The sequence below is a fragment of the Tenrec ecaudatus genome, chromosome 9 (assembly GCF_050624435.1).
Source record: "Tenrec ecaudatus isolate mTenEca1 chromosome 9, mTenEca1.hap1, whole genome shotgun sequence".
In the NCBI taxonomy this organism is placed as follows: Eukaryota; Metazoa; Chordata; class Mammalia; order Afrosoricida; family Tenrecidae; genus Tenrec; species Tenrec ecaudatus.
The window spans coordinates 160090191-160111351 of record NC_134538.1 but is presented as its reverse complement, the minus strand read 5'-3'; the positions used below and the strand labels follow the sequence as shown (position 1 = coordinate 160111351).

Genomic DNA, 21161 nt, shown 5'->3' with positions numbered 1-21161 from the left:
TACCAGAAAGGTGTTTACTTCTATTTTATTGGCAATGTCAAGACATTCGTTTATGTGAACCATGAAAAGCTATAGACAGTCTCGAGAAGAATGAGCATCCCAGGACACTTTGTTGTGCTCCTGGGGAACGTGTCCACGCATCAAGAAGGAATTGTCCGGGCAGAACAAGAGCATCCTGCAGGATCTGAACCTCAGGAACGGTGTGCAGCAGGGTTCTACCTTCTCATGATAATTAATTTGTATATGCAGAGCAAATAATATGAGAAGCTGGATTATAAGAAGAATGGGCAACAAGATTAGAGGAAGGTATACTTACAACCCGAGATGTGCAGATGACATAATCTTGCTTCCTGAAAGTGAGGACTTAATCGCAGCCTTCAATACAGATTACGATTCAATGTGAAGAAGACCAAAGTCCTCACAGCTGGATCAATTGCTCCCATGATAAATGAAGAGAAGATTGAAGTTTTCAAGGATTTCACTTGGGTGGGATTGCAAAGTCTCTCTCTCCTGGCTAGATTCCAACCTCGGTCCTTGGCTCCGCACGAGAAAGAATTCATGCTGAAGCCTGGCTCATGATCTAAGTGAATTTAATGAGAGTTAAAAGAAGCTTCAGGTTTTATGCGGCACCCATAGGATTCCTCTGACCATGCAGCCTGGCAGAGACTGCTCAGGGTCACGCAAAGATCTCTCTCCCAAGTTTCCTCAGAAACAAGACGACCAGACCGGACAAGTCCCTCTCCCTCTCGGTTCCTGCCTTTTCAAGGATTCCCGAGGAGGTGTGGTAAACAACCCCAGGTCAATCCCATTGGCTGAGTTGCAATCACCTGGCCCAGGTGGGCTGATCCAGGTGTAATGCCCATCCGTTCCCACAAGGGGGTGGGGTGGGAATCCAGCTTTGTCCTATGCTGGCTCTCCTGGGCATGCGTTAATGGACATCCCAGTACCTAGGCTAAGCTACCTAACAGGATCCACAATCAATGATCACGGAGCAGGCAAATGACTCATAGCATTGGATAAATTTGCTGCACGTGACTGCTTTAAAGTGTTGAAGTACTCTGAGGACTAAGGTGAACCTGAGCATAGCATGGCATTTTCCAGTGCCTCATATGCATGCGTAAGTTGGACACTGAATAAGGAAGGTCAAAGAAGAATCATTATATTTGAACTGTGGTGCTGGAGAAGAATATGGAAAGTGTCATGGGCTTTCAAAAGGACAAAAAGACCTGTTTTGGGAAAAGGTACAACCAGAGTGCCCCTTAGAGGCGGGAATGGCAAGACTTCATCTTACATAGTTTGAATATGTTGTCAGGCAGACCAGTGTCTGGAGAATGGCATCATGCTTGGGAAAGGAGACGGGCAGCGAAAATGAAGAAGCCCTCCATTAGATGACCTGACCGCGGCTGAACACGTGCTCGTGCACAGGGACACTTGTGAGGAGGGCACGGACCGGGCAGGGTTTCCTCTGTTGTGCACAGGGTCGCTGTGGGTGGGAGCCAATTCTAAGACACCTAACAACAACAACAGGCACACAATCCAAAATAATCCTAAACATACAAAGCTAAAAGGACGGTTTTTAAAACCTTAAACCAGTGGAAGTGCATGTTTCCCAAAGACACGAATTCAGAACTGTAATTTCTCCCCAAATTAATTTTTTACATTCAGCAAAATCTCAGCAGATTTCCTCTCCTGAAAAATTTCAGACTAACTCAGTTCAGGCTAATCCAAATGGCCATGAACAGCAAAAATGCTTCTGAAGCAGTAGAGTCGATGTGGAGGCTTCAACCAATGAGGAAACGCTGCTTATTATGATGCTACTGTAATAATGACAATGGAGTATGGATGCAACGAGGGGTGAAATGACCCCTGGGAATCGGGAAACAAGCCACACTTACAAAGCGACCTTGAGTGTCATGGTCAAGGCAGCACACGAGGCCTGTGAGGGAAGAAGAATGGCTTCTCCACGAAACATGCTCAGCCAACTGAAGGTCCACACAGAAAAAAGAAACTAGACCCCTAACAGTGACATCAGACGCAGAACTAAATTCCAGGCAGATCAGATGCAGCAATACATTTCCTGAAAGATGACACTGAAGCCTGTCTCCAGGATTAGAGCTCTCTCACTCAGGACACAGAAAACAGTAACTACAAACGCACGACTGATACGTGGAACACCGTTCATATTAAGGACATCTGTACAATGGTATGTTACTCAGCTGCAGAGATGTGAAGCTCTGACACAGGCGACCACATAGACAAACCATGACAACATGATGTCGAGAGAAAGATCGGTCAGCACAGTGTTTGGGGAATAACGTATAACCCCACTGATAAGAGCTCTCTGGAACAGCCAGCCATATAGAGGTCAGCGGGCACTAGTGGTTATGAAGGGTAGGTGCGAGAAAGGGGAAAGAGGGAGTCAGTCTCCAGGGACATTTGGAATCTGGTAAAGGTTCTTGGACATTCTGGAAATCAATCATGGTGATGGTGGAGCAACATAACTGAACATAATTAATGCCCTGAACTGTACCTGTGAGGAGTGTTGAAATGGAAAATGTTTTCTAATACATATGTATATATAAGTATATATATATATATACATACATATATATCAGAGAAAATAGTTTATTTTCTTCACAGGCACCATTAAAAGAGTAAAATAAGAAGATGGCTCCGAGTTAGCCCCCCTTCACCTCTTCCCTCTCCCAACTCGCCAAACAAGAACTTGAATCTTCCAAGACGTCTCCAAACTGTGCCAGCCCAATTAGCATTGTATCTTGTAAGGCCTTGAATTAGTCTCTGCAGCCGTGCTACCCGACCCCAAACCCCATTATCCTGCCCACCTGATGAGAATGGAACTCCTAGCTGGAGACCCACGTGCAGGCCAGAGATTCTGAGCAGCCCAGAGACCCACGAGCAGGCAGGAGACACGTGAGCAGAGCGCATGTCTTCTCTTGGCTGTGGACACCGAGCTAAGTGAGTTTCTGAGGATATCCTCAGCTGATGGCAGCAGCGCAAACGCCCACTCTCGCATCCCCTTCCAACCCCAAACATCAGAAATACAACCAGTGTGACCCCAAACAAACAAAAAGAAACATACAAATTGTTTATAATTTCTCTCTACTGATCTTGAAAACAGCCAATAAAATATGTTACCAATGGAAAAGAAAAAGAAATAAATAAAAGCGTAAAATGAAAGCTACAGAGTAGGTGACTATATGTGAAACGCACATCTGAAAAATTATTTATTCAAAATACATAAAGAATTAAAATAGGCAAGAAAAAGAGCAGCTGCCCCACTAGAAAAATGGACCAAACTTTGCTCAGATGACCATTCGATGGAAAATGGAATGTCCCAATGGCCAATGGCGATGAGTAAAAAGCAAAGCTTCATCAGTCACCAGGGAAACAGAACCTAGCCTCTCAGTGAGGCTCCAGTACCACCATCATAGGGCTTAGCTAACAGACAGGCAGCACTGCGGAAAGAAAATCGGAGAGGGGGAGGAGCAACAGGGATCCTCAGACACAGGTACAGCTTCTTTGGCAAACTGTTTGACGAGGTCAGCTAAAGCTGAGCATGCCTGCCACCTGTGATGCAGCAATTCCACTCATGGACAGTGCAAGTGGATACATATGTGCTCCAAAGGTGTGTGTGTGTGTGTGTGTGTGTTTTCACAGCACTGCTGTTTTTAAAACCCCAAACTAGAAACAGCTCGGCTCTCTATTAACAGAGCACCAACAATGTGCGGTACATTTGCATAATGGGCCATTATGATGCTCATGAGCAAGACACGAGGTTGGTATTACATGATCCCATTCATATCAGAGTGGGAAGCAGAACAAAGGTAGTTAGCATTGTTAGAACTGAGCCTTCATGACTTGGTGTGAGGTTCTCTAGTGGGCAAAGGGCTGAATGAGCAGCTTCGGTGGATAGGATATTTCTGTGCTATCTGCAGTGTCTGAGGACAGACAGCAAGATGCCAAAAAGTAGCTAGGTGACTTGGCACACCCAGTTAGAAGTTAGTCTTCCCATAGTGAGACCGAAAGGAGGAAGGTGCTACAAACTCGGTGCATCAACCGGATGTTTGATAATAGCTCTCCTAGCTTGGCCACCATATTATCTGAGATGCTCCTCGAAGGTTTCCACAGGGAGCTGCTGATTTGTTGGGTACTTTGGGTCAAATAGGAGCCCTGGTGGCATAGTGATTACTCACTGGGCTACAATCTTCAAGGTCAGCAGTTTAAAACCACAGAGAAAGAGGAATTTGTATGCCCTTTAAGCGTTAAAGTCTCGGAAACTCACAAGGGAACTTTGACCCTGTCCTGTAGGCTCACTGTGAGTCGGCATGGACTCGACAGCAGTGTGGTTCTTTGCATTTGCGTCAAATAAAGAAACAGTGGTGCTGCTGGGTACGTGTTTGACTGCCACCTGCCAGGGCAAACAGAGCAGCAGCTTCAGCGGGAAAGAGGGCTCTCCGTTCCCATAAAGATTCTCTGCTCCAGAAACCCTGAGCGCTTTGAATCGGAATCAGCTCAGTGGAAGGAGGTTTGGGGTCAGACATTATCAATGAAGAGGTCATAAACTGAAAGTTGTGAACGAAGTTAAAACTCCCTTAAAGTGGAAAGTCCACCAAGATCTAAGAGGATCTCCTGGACAGGATGTCCAGCAAAAGGACGGCAGGGTTGGTAAATAGAGGGCAGCAAAACAGAGGAAACCCTTGACAAGATGGACACAGTGGCCGCAATGATGGACTCAAACATAAGAACAACTGTGAGGATGGCCCGGGTCCAGTTGCTGCTTCTCTGTGTTGTGCATGAGGTCACTGTGAGTTGGAACTGACTCAACAGCACCTGACAAACAACAGTTCAAGCCCTGTCTACAGCCCGCCTCGTCCACCTTCTGACCGGCGTGGTGAAATGCACCCATTGTGTCATGGCCAAGTTCTCGCTCACCTTTGCTTCTTTGCATAGATGGTTCTCCAGTTGTGGTGTTCCTCTTGGGGGAGAACAAGTTCTCCCCTTTCAGGTCTCGACGGCAGGGTCCCTTCCTATGGGAAGTCTTCTGCCTTCTCTCCGGGGCACTCTCTCCGGAAGCATCTCCCACTGTGCAGAGTGCACTGCTCATTGAGCAGACTCTCTCTGGACAGGGAACATGCCACACCTGAGACAGTCTCACACTCGGCGTCCTGCTGTGTGGTCCCATCCTGGATTGCCATGACCGCCTCTTACTAGATGTCATGTCCCATGACCAGTCATTGTCACTGACATGTAATAAAAACTTCCTGGGTGTTTCATGAATTAACACCAGCAGGAATGTAGTCCACTGTTATGGACTGACTGTGTCCCCCAAAATAGGTGTTGAGGGGACAAAGAAGAACTGAGAAAAGACTCAGCATGAGCTCTTGAGAGTACTCTCTGCACAGCTTACTGAACCATCTGATTCACAAAACTTGACATGAAAATGGTATTACCCCCCATTGGCTTTGCCCAAGGAATGTGTCTTGTCCCACTTAAGTAGGTCATTCACATTTGTACATTGATCTAATAGCATATGCGTGGATCTCTAAAGTTTCAGGGGAAAATGGTGATAATTTTCCAGGGTTGAACAGTTTCAACATTCCAGGTGGAAGCCCTCCTGCAAATTTCCTCTCAAACTGTGTGCTACTGAGCAGAACCAATAGTTTGTTTTTCTTTGGCCAATGAGCGAAGCCTCTGTGTACAATCAACCATTGATTGTGACAATATACAGGAACAACAAGACCAGCAGTTGATGTTCCCATTGAATTAACTCCGCCATTGTTAGTCCGGGCAGACTAGAGAAACAAATTCATAGGCACACTCATATGCAAATAAGAAAGAGGTTTATATACAAGAGCAATTGAATGTTGAGAAAACATCCCAGCCAAGTAGCAATCAAGTCTATAAGTCCGATATTAGCCCCTATGTCCAAGGCTAAGCTATGAAAGACATTTAATGACACTGAATGCAGAAAGATCGCAGGCCAGTGGGTGCAAAGTCCTGTGGATCCAGGGGTGGTAGACACATATCAGCACTGGCAGGGGTCTCCACGTGGCTCCTCCAGCTCAGGACACGGGCTATATCAGCGTAGCACCATGTGCCTTGTCTGTAGAATATTTCTCAGGGAGTGAGGAGAGAGAAAGAAAGTTTCCTGCCTCCGAGGAAGAAATACAGGAGTTCCCAGAATCCCCAGGAGAAGGCCATGCCCACTCAGAGGCCTCATTGGCTATCCCCTGATTGGCAGGCTAGACTCCACCCCTACACTCTTAATCCTCAAATTCATACCAGATTACATAACTACTACAACCGCCCTGCCAAAGCTCTCCTGTCAACTTTCATCAGAGTCAGCCCCAACACTGCGCATGTGACCTCAGAAGAACTACTCACAGGATGGCTAGCTGTGCCTGCCCGCATCACTATTTTAAGTGACTCATCAAATGTGAAAATGCATTTTGTTCCCAATAAAAGCACACTATTTCTTTTTCAAAGTGTGAGTGGATATAAATTAGTGGTCCAAGATCAGATCTGTGAATAGGCCCCCGATGACAAATAACATGACAAAGCAAAATAATGAATGAGTTTCATGTCTTTAAATATTGAGTGAGTGAGGAAATGTCTAACACAAGAGTTTATCTTGACAGAACATGCTGTTCTGACATTAACCAAAAAAGCCCCCACCATGCCACATCCCAACAGCACTTCTGTGCCTCGTCTGACACATCACCAACCAGGCCACTATATGGCATCTCCTTCAAGGTGCCAGGAGCCACTTTGTATATGGTGAGACCTCATAGATACAACACTTTGCTTCCCAGTCTGCTCGTGTGCTGCTGACAGTGACTGGATCTCAGCCGCTCCTTGGCCAACAGGCCACCTCTGGTTGTACACAATGAGTCAATAAAGGTATTTCAATGATGTCCTCCATTGACATGACTGAATAATTTAAAACTTAGATAAAATAAAAATAATATAAAAAGAGCACATATATCCAATAAAAATGAAACACTTTAATCAGTTTCAGTCACAACTCTCTCCTTATATTTTCTAAGAATTGTGAGCCACCAGGTAAGAATACATGCAACCAGAGTATTCTACATGAGTCTCAGACACGAAAAAGCATTCTCTTCCCAGTGGAAAGGCCATGAATCTTTTCAAAATGTGGATGAATACAAACTTGTGGTACAAGATAAGGTCCATGAACAGATCTTTGATTACAAATCAAACGAATAAAGGAGTTTCATTTGCTTCAATACTTGAGTAAGAGATCAAAGGTCTAACACAGTGTTTATCTGGATAGAGCATGCTACTCTGGCATCAAACACAACATCCCCCACATCTCACACCCCAGCACCATCCCTCCACCTCCCGTGAAGCACCATCAGTGTCCGTTACGTCATCTCCTTCTTGTTGCCAGGGTGATGCAGTCTCTACTGTCATGTTGGAGTTGGGTGGGGACACAGAGGCAAAGCTCCTTTCTCTGTGTGCTGCTTGTGATTCATCAACTTGCCAGTTTTGATCTTAGCCCAGAGAACTGTCCTGAGAGCTTCTGCCAGGCCCCCTTCACCTCCTTGTTCCTCAGGCTGTAGATCATGGGGTTCAGCATGGGTGTCAAAACGGCATAGAACAGTGAGATCAGCTTCTCCTGGAGGGTGTTGGGGCTGGAGTGGGGCCGGATGTAAGTGAAAATGGCCATGCCGTAGCACAGGACCACTACCGTGAGATGAGAGGCACATGTGTGGAAGGCCTTCTTCCTTCCCTCCGTGGACTGGATCTTCAGAATAGTGGAGATGATCTGGACGTAGGACAAGAGAACCAGGAGGAAGGGTGTCATCAGGAGGACGATGCTGGAAACCATGATGGCGACCTCATTGGAAGACGTGTCCACACAGGCCAGCCTGACGATAGCCAGGGTTTCACAGGATACGTGATCAATAAGCTGGTTTGTGCACGTGGGAAGCTGAAAGGTGATGGAAGTATGCACGAGGGAGTTGATGGAGCCACTGATCCAACAGGACACCGCCAGCCCAGTGCACAGGCCTCCGTGCATGATGGCCGAGTACCGGAGGGGGTCACACACAGCCACGTAGCGGTCATACGCCATCGCCGCCAGTAGAAGAAACTCAATCCCACCCAGGCCCAGGGAGAAAAAGAGCTGGGCTGCACAGCTCAGGTAGGGGATGGCTTTATGTTCTGAGAGAAAATGCACCAAGAGCTGGGGGACGATGCTGGTGGCGTAGGAGACGTCTACGATGGAGAGGTTGGTGAGGAAGAAATACATGGGTGTGTGGAGTCTGCCGTCCAGTCTGATCAGAAGAACAATGAGGACGTTCCCCAGCACTGTCACCAGGTACATGACCAGGAACAGGACAAAGAGTGACACCTGAGTGTCCCAGTCACTGGACAGGCCGAGCAGAACAAATTCACTCACCCATGTCTGGTTATTTGTTCCCATGTTAAGGTGCGAAGATTATTCATCTGCAGCAGAAGTGAGAAATGACACAGGTTGTTGAGTTAGAGAATAATGCTAAAGCAGGTTTGTGTCAGCCAAGCTTAGCCAGGTGACTCTGTAATTCATGAGGCCTGGATCCTGGGCTTCATCCCAAAATGCATGACATTTATTCTGCACCAGGGGGAAAGGCCAGTGGCTTAAGAACCTTAGGGCCGGGTGAGGGGAGACTCCGGATAGGGCAAGATATGACAAAATATTGATGTATAAATTACCAAGGGCACATGAGGGACGGGGGAGAGGAGTGGGAGGGGGAAAAAAAAGAGGACCTGATGCAAAGGGCTTAAGTGGAGAGCAAATGCTTTGAGAATGATTGGAGCAGGGAATGTATGGATGTGCTTTATACAATTGATGTATGTATATGTATGGATTGTGATAAGAGTTGTATGAGTCCCTAATAAAATGTAAAAAAAGAAAAAAAAAGAACCTTAGGGTCTCAGGCAGGCTCAGTCAGAGTTTCCAAATAATACAATGACATTTGGGGCCATAGGAGACAAGAGACAATGGCACGCACGGTACAAATTATAACCTTACTACTTTTTTTTCATTAGGAAAACATGGTTAAAAATTCCAGGAACTGCCTTGACTGTATCAATTACTCCAAATATAATGAGCTGTGCAAATCCGTGGCCAGGGAAGAAGAGTGATTTAGAAGAGAAATGACATGAGTGTCTTGTTGAAAGATCTGGAGTCCAGGAGCCTGGGCTTAAATTCTCTTTTGGTGACTCGCCATGTGTGTTAGTTGGCTCAGAGATTTAAATGCTTCTTTGAAAATGAGAATATATTTCATGCCCACAAGAACCATCACTCTGAGATGTAGATCATTTATGAGGAAAATGTTTTTTGTGAGTTGTCACTGATTGTAATTACTGGCTGAGTAATGGATAAGGAGTCACATGTTGTCTGCCCTGGGGTCAAGTAGCAAACGTACCTATCCTCCTCTCCCTTCCAGAAATTAAAGATTAAAAAAAGATGGAAAGCTAGATTTTCCTTAACCTCTGGTAGCACATTCCTCTAAGCATTTGACTGCTAATCGGAAGCTGGGTTGTTGTGATCTTCCCCAGAGGCCTTGGGGGAGAAAGACCTGCTGATCTAGCCCTAAAAATGACAGCCCCCAAACTGCCCAAGGGCGGGGCTACTGGGTCACATGAGTTTTCACGAGTCAGAATGTCACTGTCACCTAAGGACATCAGCGGGTCTTGGAGGTGACTTGTGCTGGGGATCTTGGGGTTTTGTTGAGAATTGAGTCTCCTCAGTCTGTTTGGAGAGAGTATGAAGTGGGTTTTCATTTATGTTTTTCTCTTTTCAACCCCCTGATGTTGAGCCATGGGCCCAGAAGAGACAATGGAAACAGCCATGTGATCTTTAAAAGACGGAAGAGAAAGCAAGCGTTGAATGACCTTTTCTGTTTACACAGGGCAACATGCATGAATTTATGCAGATATGATTCAACCAAAGTGTTCTCTCTCTCTCTCTCTCTCTCTCTCTCTCTCTCTCTCTCTCTCTCTCTTTCTTTCTCTCTCATGCTTTATTGAACAACAACAACCAAAGCTGAATTTGAACAGTAAGCAGAAAGAACTTGCTTTTTTACAGAAATTTGCAGAGCTGACCTTTTATGACTCCTTATCTGTCTGACTAGCTTTTACTTTATGGTAATGAGAAAAAATAAGGGGAAGAAGGAAATAAAAAAGAAAGAGAGGTTTCTGGTCAGAAATCAGAAGTCCTAAGCTCATCTCTGAAAAAAAACCACGCAGAGTTGGAGAATGAAGAATGCCTGCCCTTCACATTTTATTGTGGATAAAGAACTAGACAAAATAATGATTTCCAGGAATGCCATTTCATGTACTGTTCAAAGAATTACATCTGCTTCCTATGACTCGCCTTCCCAAGGTCCACCTGAATGCCTGGCCTCTTTATCATCACTTCTTGCTTTTCAGCCTGACTGGGACAGCTCCACCAAGACCCCTCCACTTCTCACCTTGAACAGAGATCCTCTTGAGAACACACCTATCTACCTCAAAGTACAAGCTCACATTCAAATCCTGAAGCATCAGAAAATGTTACATGAAACCATCTGCTAATTTGACCATAAAGCAAATATACATCAGAGTGTAGACATCTGTCTCCACTACATGGATGAATATTTCAGAGGTGTGTGTCACCCTTGCTAATTGCTGTGATTTTAAATGGGGGTATTCCTGAGAGGGAACGACAAAAGTCAAGGTAAATTCATTCTTAGTGACAATTCCTCATGTGGTGATTTATGACCATGTTTGTTGAAAACATCCGTCATTTTGGAATCATGAATATTACCCAGCTCCTAATTTGTTCATTGTCATTTACGTAAGCTCTTGCCAGTTGGTTGACGCTCTAGATGGGCATCCGTTCCTGGCTCCCTACAGCTCTACAGGGTGCCTGAGAAGCAAAGGAATAAATGAAGTAAAAATATGGCTTCTCGACATCAAGCGCCCTTGTAGCCCTTTACCACATCCTTTCCTGACCCCTGCTCCACTCTTACGAGAACACCTTGAAGAACCCATGAGCCATGGGCAGCCTGAAACAGACAAAATCAATGGAACAAATGCAGCTTTCCCTCTGGCCGTCTGCACACTATCGGTTCTCTTACCTTCAGATGTTCCTGGCAGCACAATTGATCAGAGGTAGTATTTAGTTTCCAATGCTACTCTATGCTCCGGCACTCCTAAGCCCTTGCTATACTTGTGCACAGAAGGAAGTATCCAGGATTGATGCACAGGTCCTGTTTCCATTACTCACATCTTATTCTCCTACTGCCGTCAATAACAAGAAAGTGTTGTCTGCCGTGTCCCCCGTCTTGGAAAGGGATAAGGGAACCTTGGGAAGGATGCATACATATCTGGGTCTCACATGTCAAAAATACATTGTACTCCAAAATAGAAATCTCCTCCCCACTTCAACAATGATACCAATGTAATGGGTGCATGCTTGGCCAAGCCTCAGTCCAACCTTAATGCTCCAACACCAAAGACAAGGAAACTTAAGGCTGAGACCATTCATCCATGGCCCAAGTGATCCACTGTCCGCTCCAGACATGCTGCTCTGCAGCCTCTGACGCACCTGCATCATACTGCATCTTTGTCACACTGCATCTTTCCCAGGACTCCACTCACCTCCGGCACCGTGGGCTTCCATGTGGAGGCTCTCAGCGACTCCAGCCGAGACAAGTGTACATCTTAAATATGAAAACTGAGCACAGAGGGATGACCCACAACCTCCTGATTCATTTCTTTCATGACACTATATGCCTGCTTAAATCTCTCCAACACAGTCCCCAGATCCATACCTTTACACAGACAAGCTGCCATTTCCTTTAGAGAAGGCTCCTTCTGACTTAAGTCGGTTGACTTAGGCACTGAGAGCACCTGAATAGGGATATTGGCATCATCCCAGTGTTTGGAGAGGAAAGCTCCAGGACTGCCCGGGTGAGTGATGTTGAGATGGATTTGATGCCTGATGCAGAGGTTAAAGCAACGTCGCCTGGAACCCACCCGCTGCTCCTCAAGAGAAAGACGCAGCTGTCTGTTTCCGTAAAGATTCATGTAAATCCTGTGGGGACAGTTCTGCTCGGTCCGGTTGGGTCAGGAGGAGCCAGAAGCTGCTCGACAGCGGTGGGTTTAATGAGAGTAAGGACAATGCCTCCGTCTTTAGTGGTGTTCCTCTCATCTTCTGCTCGGGTTGTAGCTACCTGGCTTTTTACAGATTTGAATCCAATGATTTAGATTCCACATGGGAAGCCCCCAAATTAGTTCCCTCTGCTTCACATATTTTATCATGGTTTCATTCTGTAGACATATGACTTCTTTGGAGCTCTTGTTCCCTGTAGTTAATCGGTGCTGCTCTTCTGTGAGAAAATTCCCAGTATCATTCCATACAGTCATTTGTAGAGGCAGCGATCCTGGAAGGAAAGTTAGGGAACCTAACTTCTAACCTCACTTCCCTCTGATTGTCAAATGTGTTTTGAAAGAACCGTTATCTGTCTTACATTTCAGATCTTCTAATATTAGGAGGAATAGCACACTACCTGGTGCGCCCAGCTCATGGGACAATAATTAAGATCCGAAGCTTTAAATGAAATGGCAGTTATCTTTTATGGGAATATAATGTACCAACATCCCCACTACCTGCCAATCACTATTAATACCTTCCTAAGCTGTTCTATTTTTGTGCTCCTTCCCTAAGTATCAGCCCAAGAACGCCACTGTAGTATTTTCATTTTGTAACAACATAAAAAAAATCATCTCCTGTCTTATCCTTGCTCAGGCTCTCCTTCCCTCTCTGCCAGTACTACACCTTGGAAATGACAAGCCTGTTAGACAAAATTGTCCCTGAGCCTGAAGACTCTGGAAAGCAGTCATTTCATTGCATTTGTCTTGGCAGGGAGAGGATTTCAGCATGCATGCTTCACATTCCTGATACAAGATCCCTAATGCGTCAGATCACTCAGTTTCCGCCCCCACACCCACCCTCTGCTGACACCTTACAGTGAGCTCTCAAGCCCTGACGAGAGTCTGACAGAAAGGACCTGGTGCTGGACTCTTGGTTCGAGCTGGTTTCGGAAGAACACTCCCTCCTCTGCAAAGCCGTGGACCATGGAGACTAGGTATCGAAGCTCGGTGGGCCCCGGGGCTCAGGAGTCCCCTGGGACCAGTTCACATGCTGGAAGCACTGCTGGGAGCAGGTTCACTGGAGCCTTGAGAATGACTCCGACGCGGAGCTAATCAAGCATGCCGCCGTCTGCATTGGCAACATGGGGCTGATAGATTCCCCTTAGGATAACCGTGCATTTGACACTCAATTGCTGTCGCCGCTCCAACCCTCGAGGACAAGGCCGCTGGTGCTGTCCTTCATCCCCTGCAGAAGGCTTGTCTCCTCCTGCCCTTTCCCGCCCTCACCCTCACTGTCCCGCCTGCAGTTCTAGGTGTCTCACACCTAGAGCATCTTATTGAGTTTAGGGGTGTTCTCTGTAGCCCAAAGTCAACTATATATAAGTCTTCAGTGCCCATTTCTGATGAGCAGTGAGTGGGCCTGCCTACATCCTGCTGAAGGACTCAACTTCCCTCTTTGCTTCCAGCACACCCTTCCCTCTACCCCAGAGATACACAGCCTATTGGCTGTAGAGATACTGTAGTCTATTGGCTGCCGTAAGCATCACGCACACTGGTCTACATGTGGTGCATTACACTCCGAAAACAATGGCATTGGCTGGCGCAAGACACAGTAAATGAAAGAAATAATAATATTTGATATAATAACAAGGTTCCTAGGGGGTTGGGTGGAGAATAAAGGAGAGCTGATACCAAAGAGTGCAAGGAGAAAGACAATGTTTTGAAAATGATGGTGGCAGCAATTATGCAATCATGCTTGATCTAATTGATCTATGAATTGTTATAATATCTGTAAGAGCTCCCAGTAAAACAGAAAAATAATAATAATGGCCTAAAAGACAGACTTAAAGGTTCACATCTATAGAGTCGATATAGAGAGTCTTAATGGTGGCGAGGAGAGAGGGAAGAAAATGAACAAGGTCATACAAATTCTGAAGACAAAAGTTGAAATCTTTACCACTTCCACTGTTTTCAGAGTAAACGTTTTATTATGAGATAACTTCGGAGTCAGATGAAGCGAGCTCCCTTGTACTTTTGACAGCAGCAGCATCCTGCAAAGCTCTAGAATGCCATCACGATATTGAGACGGACGCAGACATGATACTGAGCGTTTACAAAGCCACAAGATGTCCATGTTGACTTTACAAGCCATCCCTGCTTCCTTCCTCCCTCTGTCCTTCTCTGTTCTCCATTCTGTGCCTGGCATTTCAAGAGGGAGGTCTGAATGGAATACCATCGGTAATGATTTGCCATTGGCTTTTAGTTCACTCACTTATTCGCTGGATCCACCTTGTTTGATGAGTGTATCATTTGCTGTTGTAGCCTAAATGCCCATCAGTAGAAGAGTGGATAAAAACTTGGTACACGCACACATTGGAAGACTACACATCTCTGAAAAACAGCAATGAAACACCTCGGCGCTTGGAGAGTCTGGAAGACGTTACGCTGAGTGAAGTTAGTCAAGCACAAAAGGACAGCTGCTGTCTGAGGCCACTGTGATAGGAACAAGCAGCAAAATAGGCACAAGCTCAAGCTTGCAGGGCATCCTGTCTTCTGGCCCAGGACCAGACAGTCTGGTGAAGCGCTGGGCCAGTGCCAGTGACACACACGTCATCTGCTCCAGGGAAGCATAGTGTAAGTCACTTGACCAGAGGGCACCTCACAACTGGGATCAAATGGATGGGGGACAGGAGGGGCATGCTGAGGGGTAGCCATGTGGATCTGGGCTGAGGTCTCCTGGAGATGGAGGTGGCCCTGTCAGAGGGACGAGGCTTACTGATGGGGGGAGGAGTGCGGAAGTTGGGGGAGAGAATGGTCAAGTTTGAGGGGAACATGGGTGCTTGTCTGTAGAGGGAAGGGGAAGGAGGGCTAACCTCCAGATGGGGGGTAGGAGAAACTGAGAATGCTCTTAGGAACATAAGGTGGGAAGCGTCTGCAGTAGCATGCCGCAGGTGGGCAAAATTGACCTAGGGCATCTGGGGGTATCCTGGGAACCCAGAGCAGATGCTGTAGAATGCTGGGACACTGAATCCTGGATCTTTGGGGTGATGGCATGTTCCGGAAGCTGTATCCTTGAGACCCCACACACAGGAACACTACTTGGTGGACTGGACTCTACCTCAGACACACCTGTAATCGAAGGACTTAAGCCCCAAACACATGGTGTCTGAGCAAACAGAAGACAGCTGTGCCAGGAGCGAAGCACTGTTGGTTGACGGGCAAACAGGACCTTGCTATGTCAATGTGTGTGCGCCAGATTAAGAGATGCACTCTTTCGGAAATCCTGTGGCAGCCATTCTCTTAGAGTTTGCTTATGCTTGCGTATATTATGGTGTGTATATTGTGTATCTCAGAGGTGTGCTGCCATTGGGGGGTCACCCTCTTGAAGCTGTGTAAATGCTTCTCTGTTTTTCAATAAAGGAAGCACAGGAACATTGAGCCTCTAGGAAAGAAAACATAATAAGGGTTTGGGGGAAGGGACAATAAAGACGAGTGGAGAAGATACGAAGGAGATGATGTCAAAGAGTCCAGGAAGGAAAAGCATGTTTGGAGATGTGCTTACGGAAGCAGTTGTGCAATTATGTTTGACATGATTGAGCTATGGAATGATATGACATATGAATTAACCCCCAAGTTCCAGCAAATTAAAAAAAAAAGCATAGATCCAGGAATAAGTTCTTGGTTCACACTGAATCCTACATCCAACTTAAGAACAATTAGTTCTTACATCACGGCGTTGCTCAATACTCACTTTCATGATATGATCACTGAAGATAAGGGTGCTATAGCAAAGGGTGGTGAAGAAAGTAGATGGTGCCTAGCTATCAATCAGAAATTCCCATTCCCACTGGTGATAAGTAAGTGATCCCCTTCTCTACTTCCTCACCAGATCTTGTTTTGTCTCTATTTTGTTGTTATTATTTTTAAGCTTTCTGATAGGTGTGTGGTGATAGCTCATTGTGGTTGCATATATGATCCCTAAAGGTTATTTATGTTGAGTATCTTTTCAGGTGCTTCTTTCTCATTTCTTTATGTTCTTTGGTTAAATGTCTCTTTGTGTCTTTTGTCTGTGCCCTACGGAGTTTGTCTGTCTTGTTTTGTTATTGTGGTCTTATTATTGCTGAGCTTTGGAAGTTCTTTTATTGTTCTAGTTCTTCGTTCGTTATGGAATGTCCCCCTTGCCTATAGTTTATATTTTCACAAAGTAGAGGTTCTTAATCTTGATAAGAACCAAATTCGTTATTTCTTCATTGTCTAGGTGATAGTTTTTGTGTAAACTCTAAGAACTCATTGCCTAACCCTACTCCCAAAGTTTCTGTTAACTTTACATTTAATCAATGATCTATTTGATATATAATAAGCAAGACTTATTGAAGTTCCACTTTATTTAATTTTATTTGCCTATGTCCAATTTCTCCAGAAGTATTTTTTAAAGAAATACATTCTCTATTAATTTTTTTGGATTTTGAGAAAAAAAAGCAAGAGGGAAAGTATGTGGGGTTTTCTTCCAGATTATTTATTGTGTTAATTTATCTGTGTGTGTGTCTCTATACCAATATCACATAATCTATTACTTCCTGAGAACTAATTCTGCCCACTTTATCCTTTAAATTTTTTGACTGTTCTTTTGCTTTTCAATTATCAATTTTAAAAGAATCCTCTACTCATGCACACAATCCTACTAGGGTTTTGATAAGATTTGTATTAAACCTAAATATACATTTATAAATAATTGATGTCTTCACTATGCTGTGTCTTTTAATCCATGTAGACTCTTTGAAGACTCATTTATTTAGACCTTGTTCATTTCATCAGCATTGTGGAATTTTCAGCATATATACCAGGTACATATTTTGTCCTATGTCCACCATATGAGTTTAGTTTTCGAACAATTATAAACAGTAGTGTAATGTTAGTGTTCATGTATGCAATGCTGTGGTTAAGTGCCATACTGTTGGTTCTGACTCACAGTGACCCCGACTACACAGAATGTAGCAGTTATAAGACACTTTGTGAACTAGGGTTAGGCAATGGGTTCTTAGAGTTGACACAAAAACTATCACCTCTAGAATGAAAAAGTAATGAATTTGTCTTTATCAAGATTAAGAAGCCAGTCATGAGCCGTGCTCACAGCTATTGCCATGTGGGCTTCATTGTTGCAACCCTGGGATCCCATCTTACTGAGGGCCTTCCTCTTTTTCTCCGACTCTCCACTTTACCAAACCCGCGTCCTTCTCCAGGGCCTCTTCTTCCTGATAACATGTCCAAATTACCCAAGACCAAGTCTTACCATCAGCACCTCCAAAGACCAGTCTAGCTGTACTTCCTCTCAAACAGGGTTGCTTGCTCTTCTCGCCGTCTATGGTTCATTCAGTCTTCTTTGCAACACCATGATGCAAACACGTTGATTCTTTTTGAATCTTCTTTATTCATCATGCAGTGTTTGCATGTGTATGAAGTGGCGTCAAAGTGGATTATGAGCTGGGATGCTAAGTACAAAGTCAACAGTTCAAACCCACCTACAGTTCCATAAGAAAAAGATGAGGCTTTCTGCTCCCAAAAAGATTTCTAGCTAGAAATCTACAGAGGCGATTCTACCCTGTCCTATAGGGTGGCTATGAATAGTAATCTACTGGACAGCAGTGATCTTGGGCTGTTTTTGATCAGGCACACTTTAGTCCACAAAATGACATCTTTGCCTTTGGACACTTTAAAGAAGTCTTTTACAGTAGGCACCAGATTGACCCAATACACTGCTTGCTGGATGAAGTGCCCCTCAGTTTGGGAGTCAATCAATCTACCGCTGAGAAAGAAGTGCCTGCTCACAGTAGAATTGATATTAGTGACTTGAATAGCCTAAAACTGTGTGTGCGGTTGTGGAATGACTCAAAATAAGAACAGCCACAGCACGCATCAATCAATAGAATGGGAATATATAAGTTATGATTCTAGGAAAAATATGAATCATCCAAAATGAAATGGAAGGCACAAAACTCAATACCTTAGGCATTAGTGAAATTAACTATTATTAGCCATTTTGAGTTGGACATTCATATAGTTTCCTGGGAAGGACAACTCCAAGAGGAATGATGTCACATTCATCTTCAAAAAGAGCGCTATGAGTCTTTCTTGAAGTACAATGCTGTGATAGGCTAATATCTGTATGCTTCCAAGGAAATCCAGTTAATGCAACTATTATTCAAATTTACACATGAATAAAGCTAGTACTAAAAAAATTGAGGAATTCTACCATGTCATTCATGCTGAAATTGATCAAATATGCCATCCAGATGCATTGATAATTATGTGGTGATCTGAATGCAAAAGTTGGGAGCAGATGATCCTTATTTGGGAAGTATGGCCTTGGTGATAGAAATGAAGCTAGAAGATTGCATGCTAGAAAATTTCAAATTTCATTGCAAATACCTTTTTCAATAACACAAACATGACTATGGGCATGGACTTGGTTAGGTGGGATACACAAGAGTCAAAGTGACAACATCTGTTGGGAAAGACTATGGAGAAGTTCAATATCAGCTGCCAAAACAGAGCCAGGGCAGACTGTGTAACAGACTATAAATTGCTCATACACAATGCAGTTTGAAGAAGAAAAATAAAACAAGTCCACAAGAGTCAAAATACAACTGTAATCATAAGCCACCTGAGTGCAAAGAATATCTGAGGAACAGACTTGACACAATGACCACTCATGACAGATGACCTGGTGAATTGCAGTATGACACCAAGGACATCATACATGAAGAAAAGCAATGGTCATTGAAAACACAGGGGAAAAAGACATCATGGATTTCAGAAGAGACTCTGAACTTGCTCTTGAACATATTGTAGCAGCTAAAGCAAGTGGAAGAAATGAAAAAGTAAAAAAACACTGAGCAGAAAGCTTCAAAAGGCAGCATGAGAAGCCAAAGTAGGGTATTAGAATGACATGTTCAAAGACCTGGGCATCTCAAACGGAAGGGGATGAAAGCATTCAAACGCAGAGTTGAAAAATTGAAAAATTCATGAACAAAATATTGAATGATTTAGGAAACAGGAAAAGGCAACGAGGGAAGGCCAAGTCACTATACCAAAAAGAACTGGTCGGCATGCAACCAGTTTCAAGAGGTAGCATATGAGCAAGAATCAATGGTACTGGGGGAAGAAACCCAAGCTGCACTAACAGCTTTCCTGAAAATGAACCTCCAGGGATTGATGGAATACCGATTGAAATGTTTGAACAATTTGATGAAACACTGGTAGCACTCACTCATTTATGCCAAGAATTTGGAAAACAGTTACCTGGTCAACCAAACTGGAAGAAATCTTATATGTTGCCCTTCCAAAGAAAAGTGACTCAACAGAACATGGAAACTATTGACAATGTCACTAACATCACATGCAAATAAAATCTTGCTGAAGATATTTCAAAAATAATAGCAGAGATGCATCTACAGAGAGCAGCCAGAATTCAAGCCAGATTCAGAAGATGAACATGAGAATTTGATGCTGACTTCAGAGAGATCTTGGCTGAAAGCAGAAACTACCAGAAAGACATTTACTTGTATTTCTGCAAAGGCATTCAATTATGTGGATCTATTGTGTTTATTATGCAAAAATAATCCATTGTGCTTATTATGAAAAGGTATCCAGCTGCGTGGACCTTAGCAAGCTATGAATAACTTCGATGAGGATGGGAATTCCAGAACATTCCCTCGTGCTCAGGTGGCAGCTGCACACAGACCAAAAGGCAGATGTTGGAACAGAACAAGGGGATAGAGTATGGCTTAAAATCAGGAAAGCTGCGTGTCAGGGTTGCATCCTTTCACCATTTTATTCCATCTGTATGCTGAGTAAATATCCGAGAAGGTGAGGTTGATGAAGAGGAACACAGCGTAAGGACTGGAGGCAGATGTACTAGCAATGTGACAGATGCAGCTGATACAACCTTGCTTGCTGAAAGTGAGGTCTTGAAGAACTTGCTGATAAAAATGAAAGATTACAGCCTTAAGTATGGATTATAACTCCATGTAAAGAAACAAAAATCCTCACAACTGGGCAATAGACAACATTATGACAAGTGGAGAAGAGATTGAATCTGTCGGGGATTTTATTTTGCTTGGCTCTACAATCAGTGCTCATGGAAACAGCGGTCTAGAAATCAAATGACATATTGCATTGGGCAAACTTGATGCACAAGACCTAGTTAAGATGTGGAAGTGCAAATATACCCCTTTGAGGTAAAATGAGGTATGATCATTAGGTGAATGATGTTAGATTGTATTGATGTATTTTCAAATATTAAAGTAATCTTTTTGTAAACTCTACTTTGCTGTTTTTCTCCAAAGCATTTCATTAGGCCCTAATGCCATTCCAAAGCTCAATCATATCAAGCAGTGTAGTACAATTGTTACCTAAATCAGATTCGAACATGTTCTTCCTTCTCGAGCTCCTTGATATCAGTCTCCCTCACCCTTCCACCTCCCCTGGCATGCCCCCAGGGACCCCATTCTAGCTGTCTCTATAGATCCAGGATCCAGGGATTGTAAATTATAGAATCCAAATCCAAAGGAGGGAATAGTATCAGCGTTGGACTTGTGGGATTCTGGTGTTCAGAAGGCTATGGGTGACAGTGGAAGCCTGAGATACACTTGCAGGAACTACACAGAGAGTTGGCCTCCGCTGATTTCCCTCTGGCCCTAATTGAGCGATGGAAGTAAGCCGATTATCAGACAAGTATATGACTGTAGCGGAGTAAAATGATAAATATGACTGAGACAGTTAAAATCGTGTCACTTTATCTCCCTTCCGACACACGTTGAGCTTGATCTGGTTTTTAATATTTTTGTGGGGTTTTTTTGTTGTCATATTTGGGTTTATCTCTGTTCTAGTTTGGCATTGTTGGTAGCCTTCTAAATCCCAATTTTATCATGGATTATAAGAGGGAGCTTATAAAATCACATGGAAAATTTCCATTTTCTTTTCATTCCATTTCC

General features: G+C 44.1%; 1 protein-coding gene across 1 annotated transcript; it reads right to left on the bottom strand.

Moving 5' to 3' along the window:
- Positions 1-7516: 7516 nt before the first annotated feature.
- LOC142456623 (olfactory receptor-like protein OLF3) lies at positions 7517-8523 on the bottom strand. The gene has a single exon (XM_075557774.1). The coding sequence runs from the start codon at positions 8468-8470 to the stop codon at positions 7517-7519; it is 954 nt and encodes a 317-aa protein (XP_075413889.1). The 5' UTR covers positions 8471-8523.
- Positions 8524-21161: the final 12638 nt, after the last annotated feature.

Coding starts and splice junctions, on each gene's coding strand:
- LOC142456623 (XM_075557774.1), bottom strand. CDS start 8,470: ATGGGAACAAATAACCAGACATGGGTGAGTGAATTTGTTCTGCTCGGC.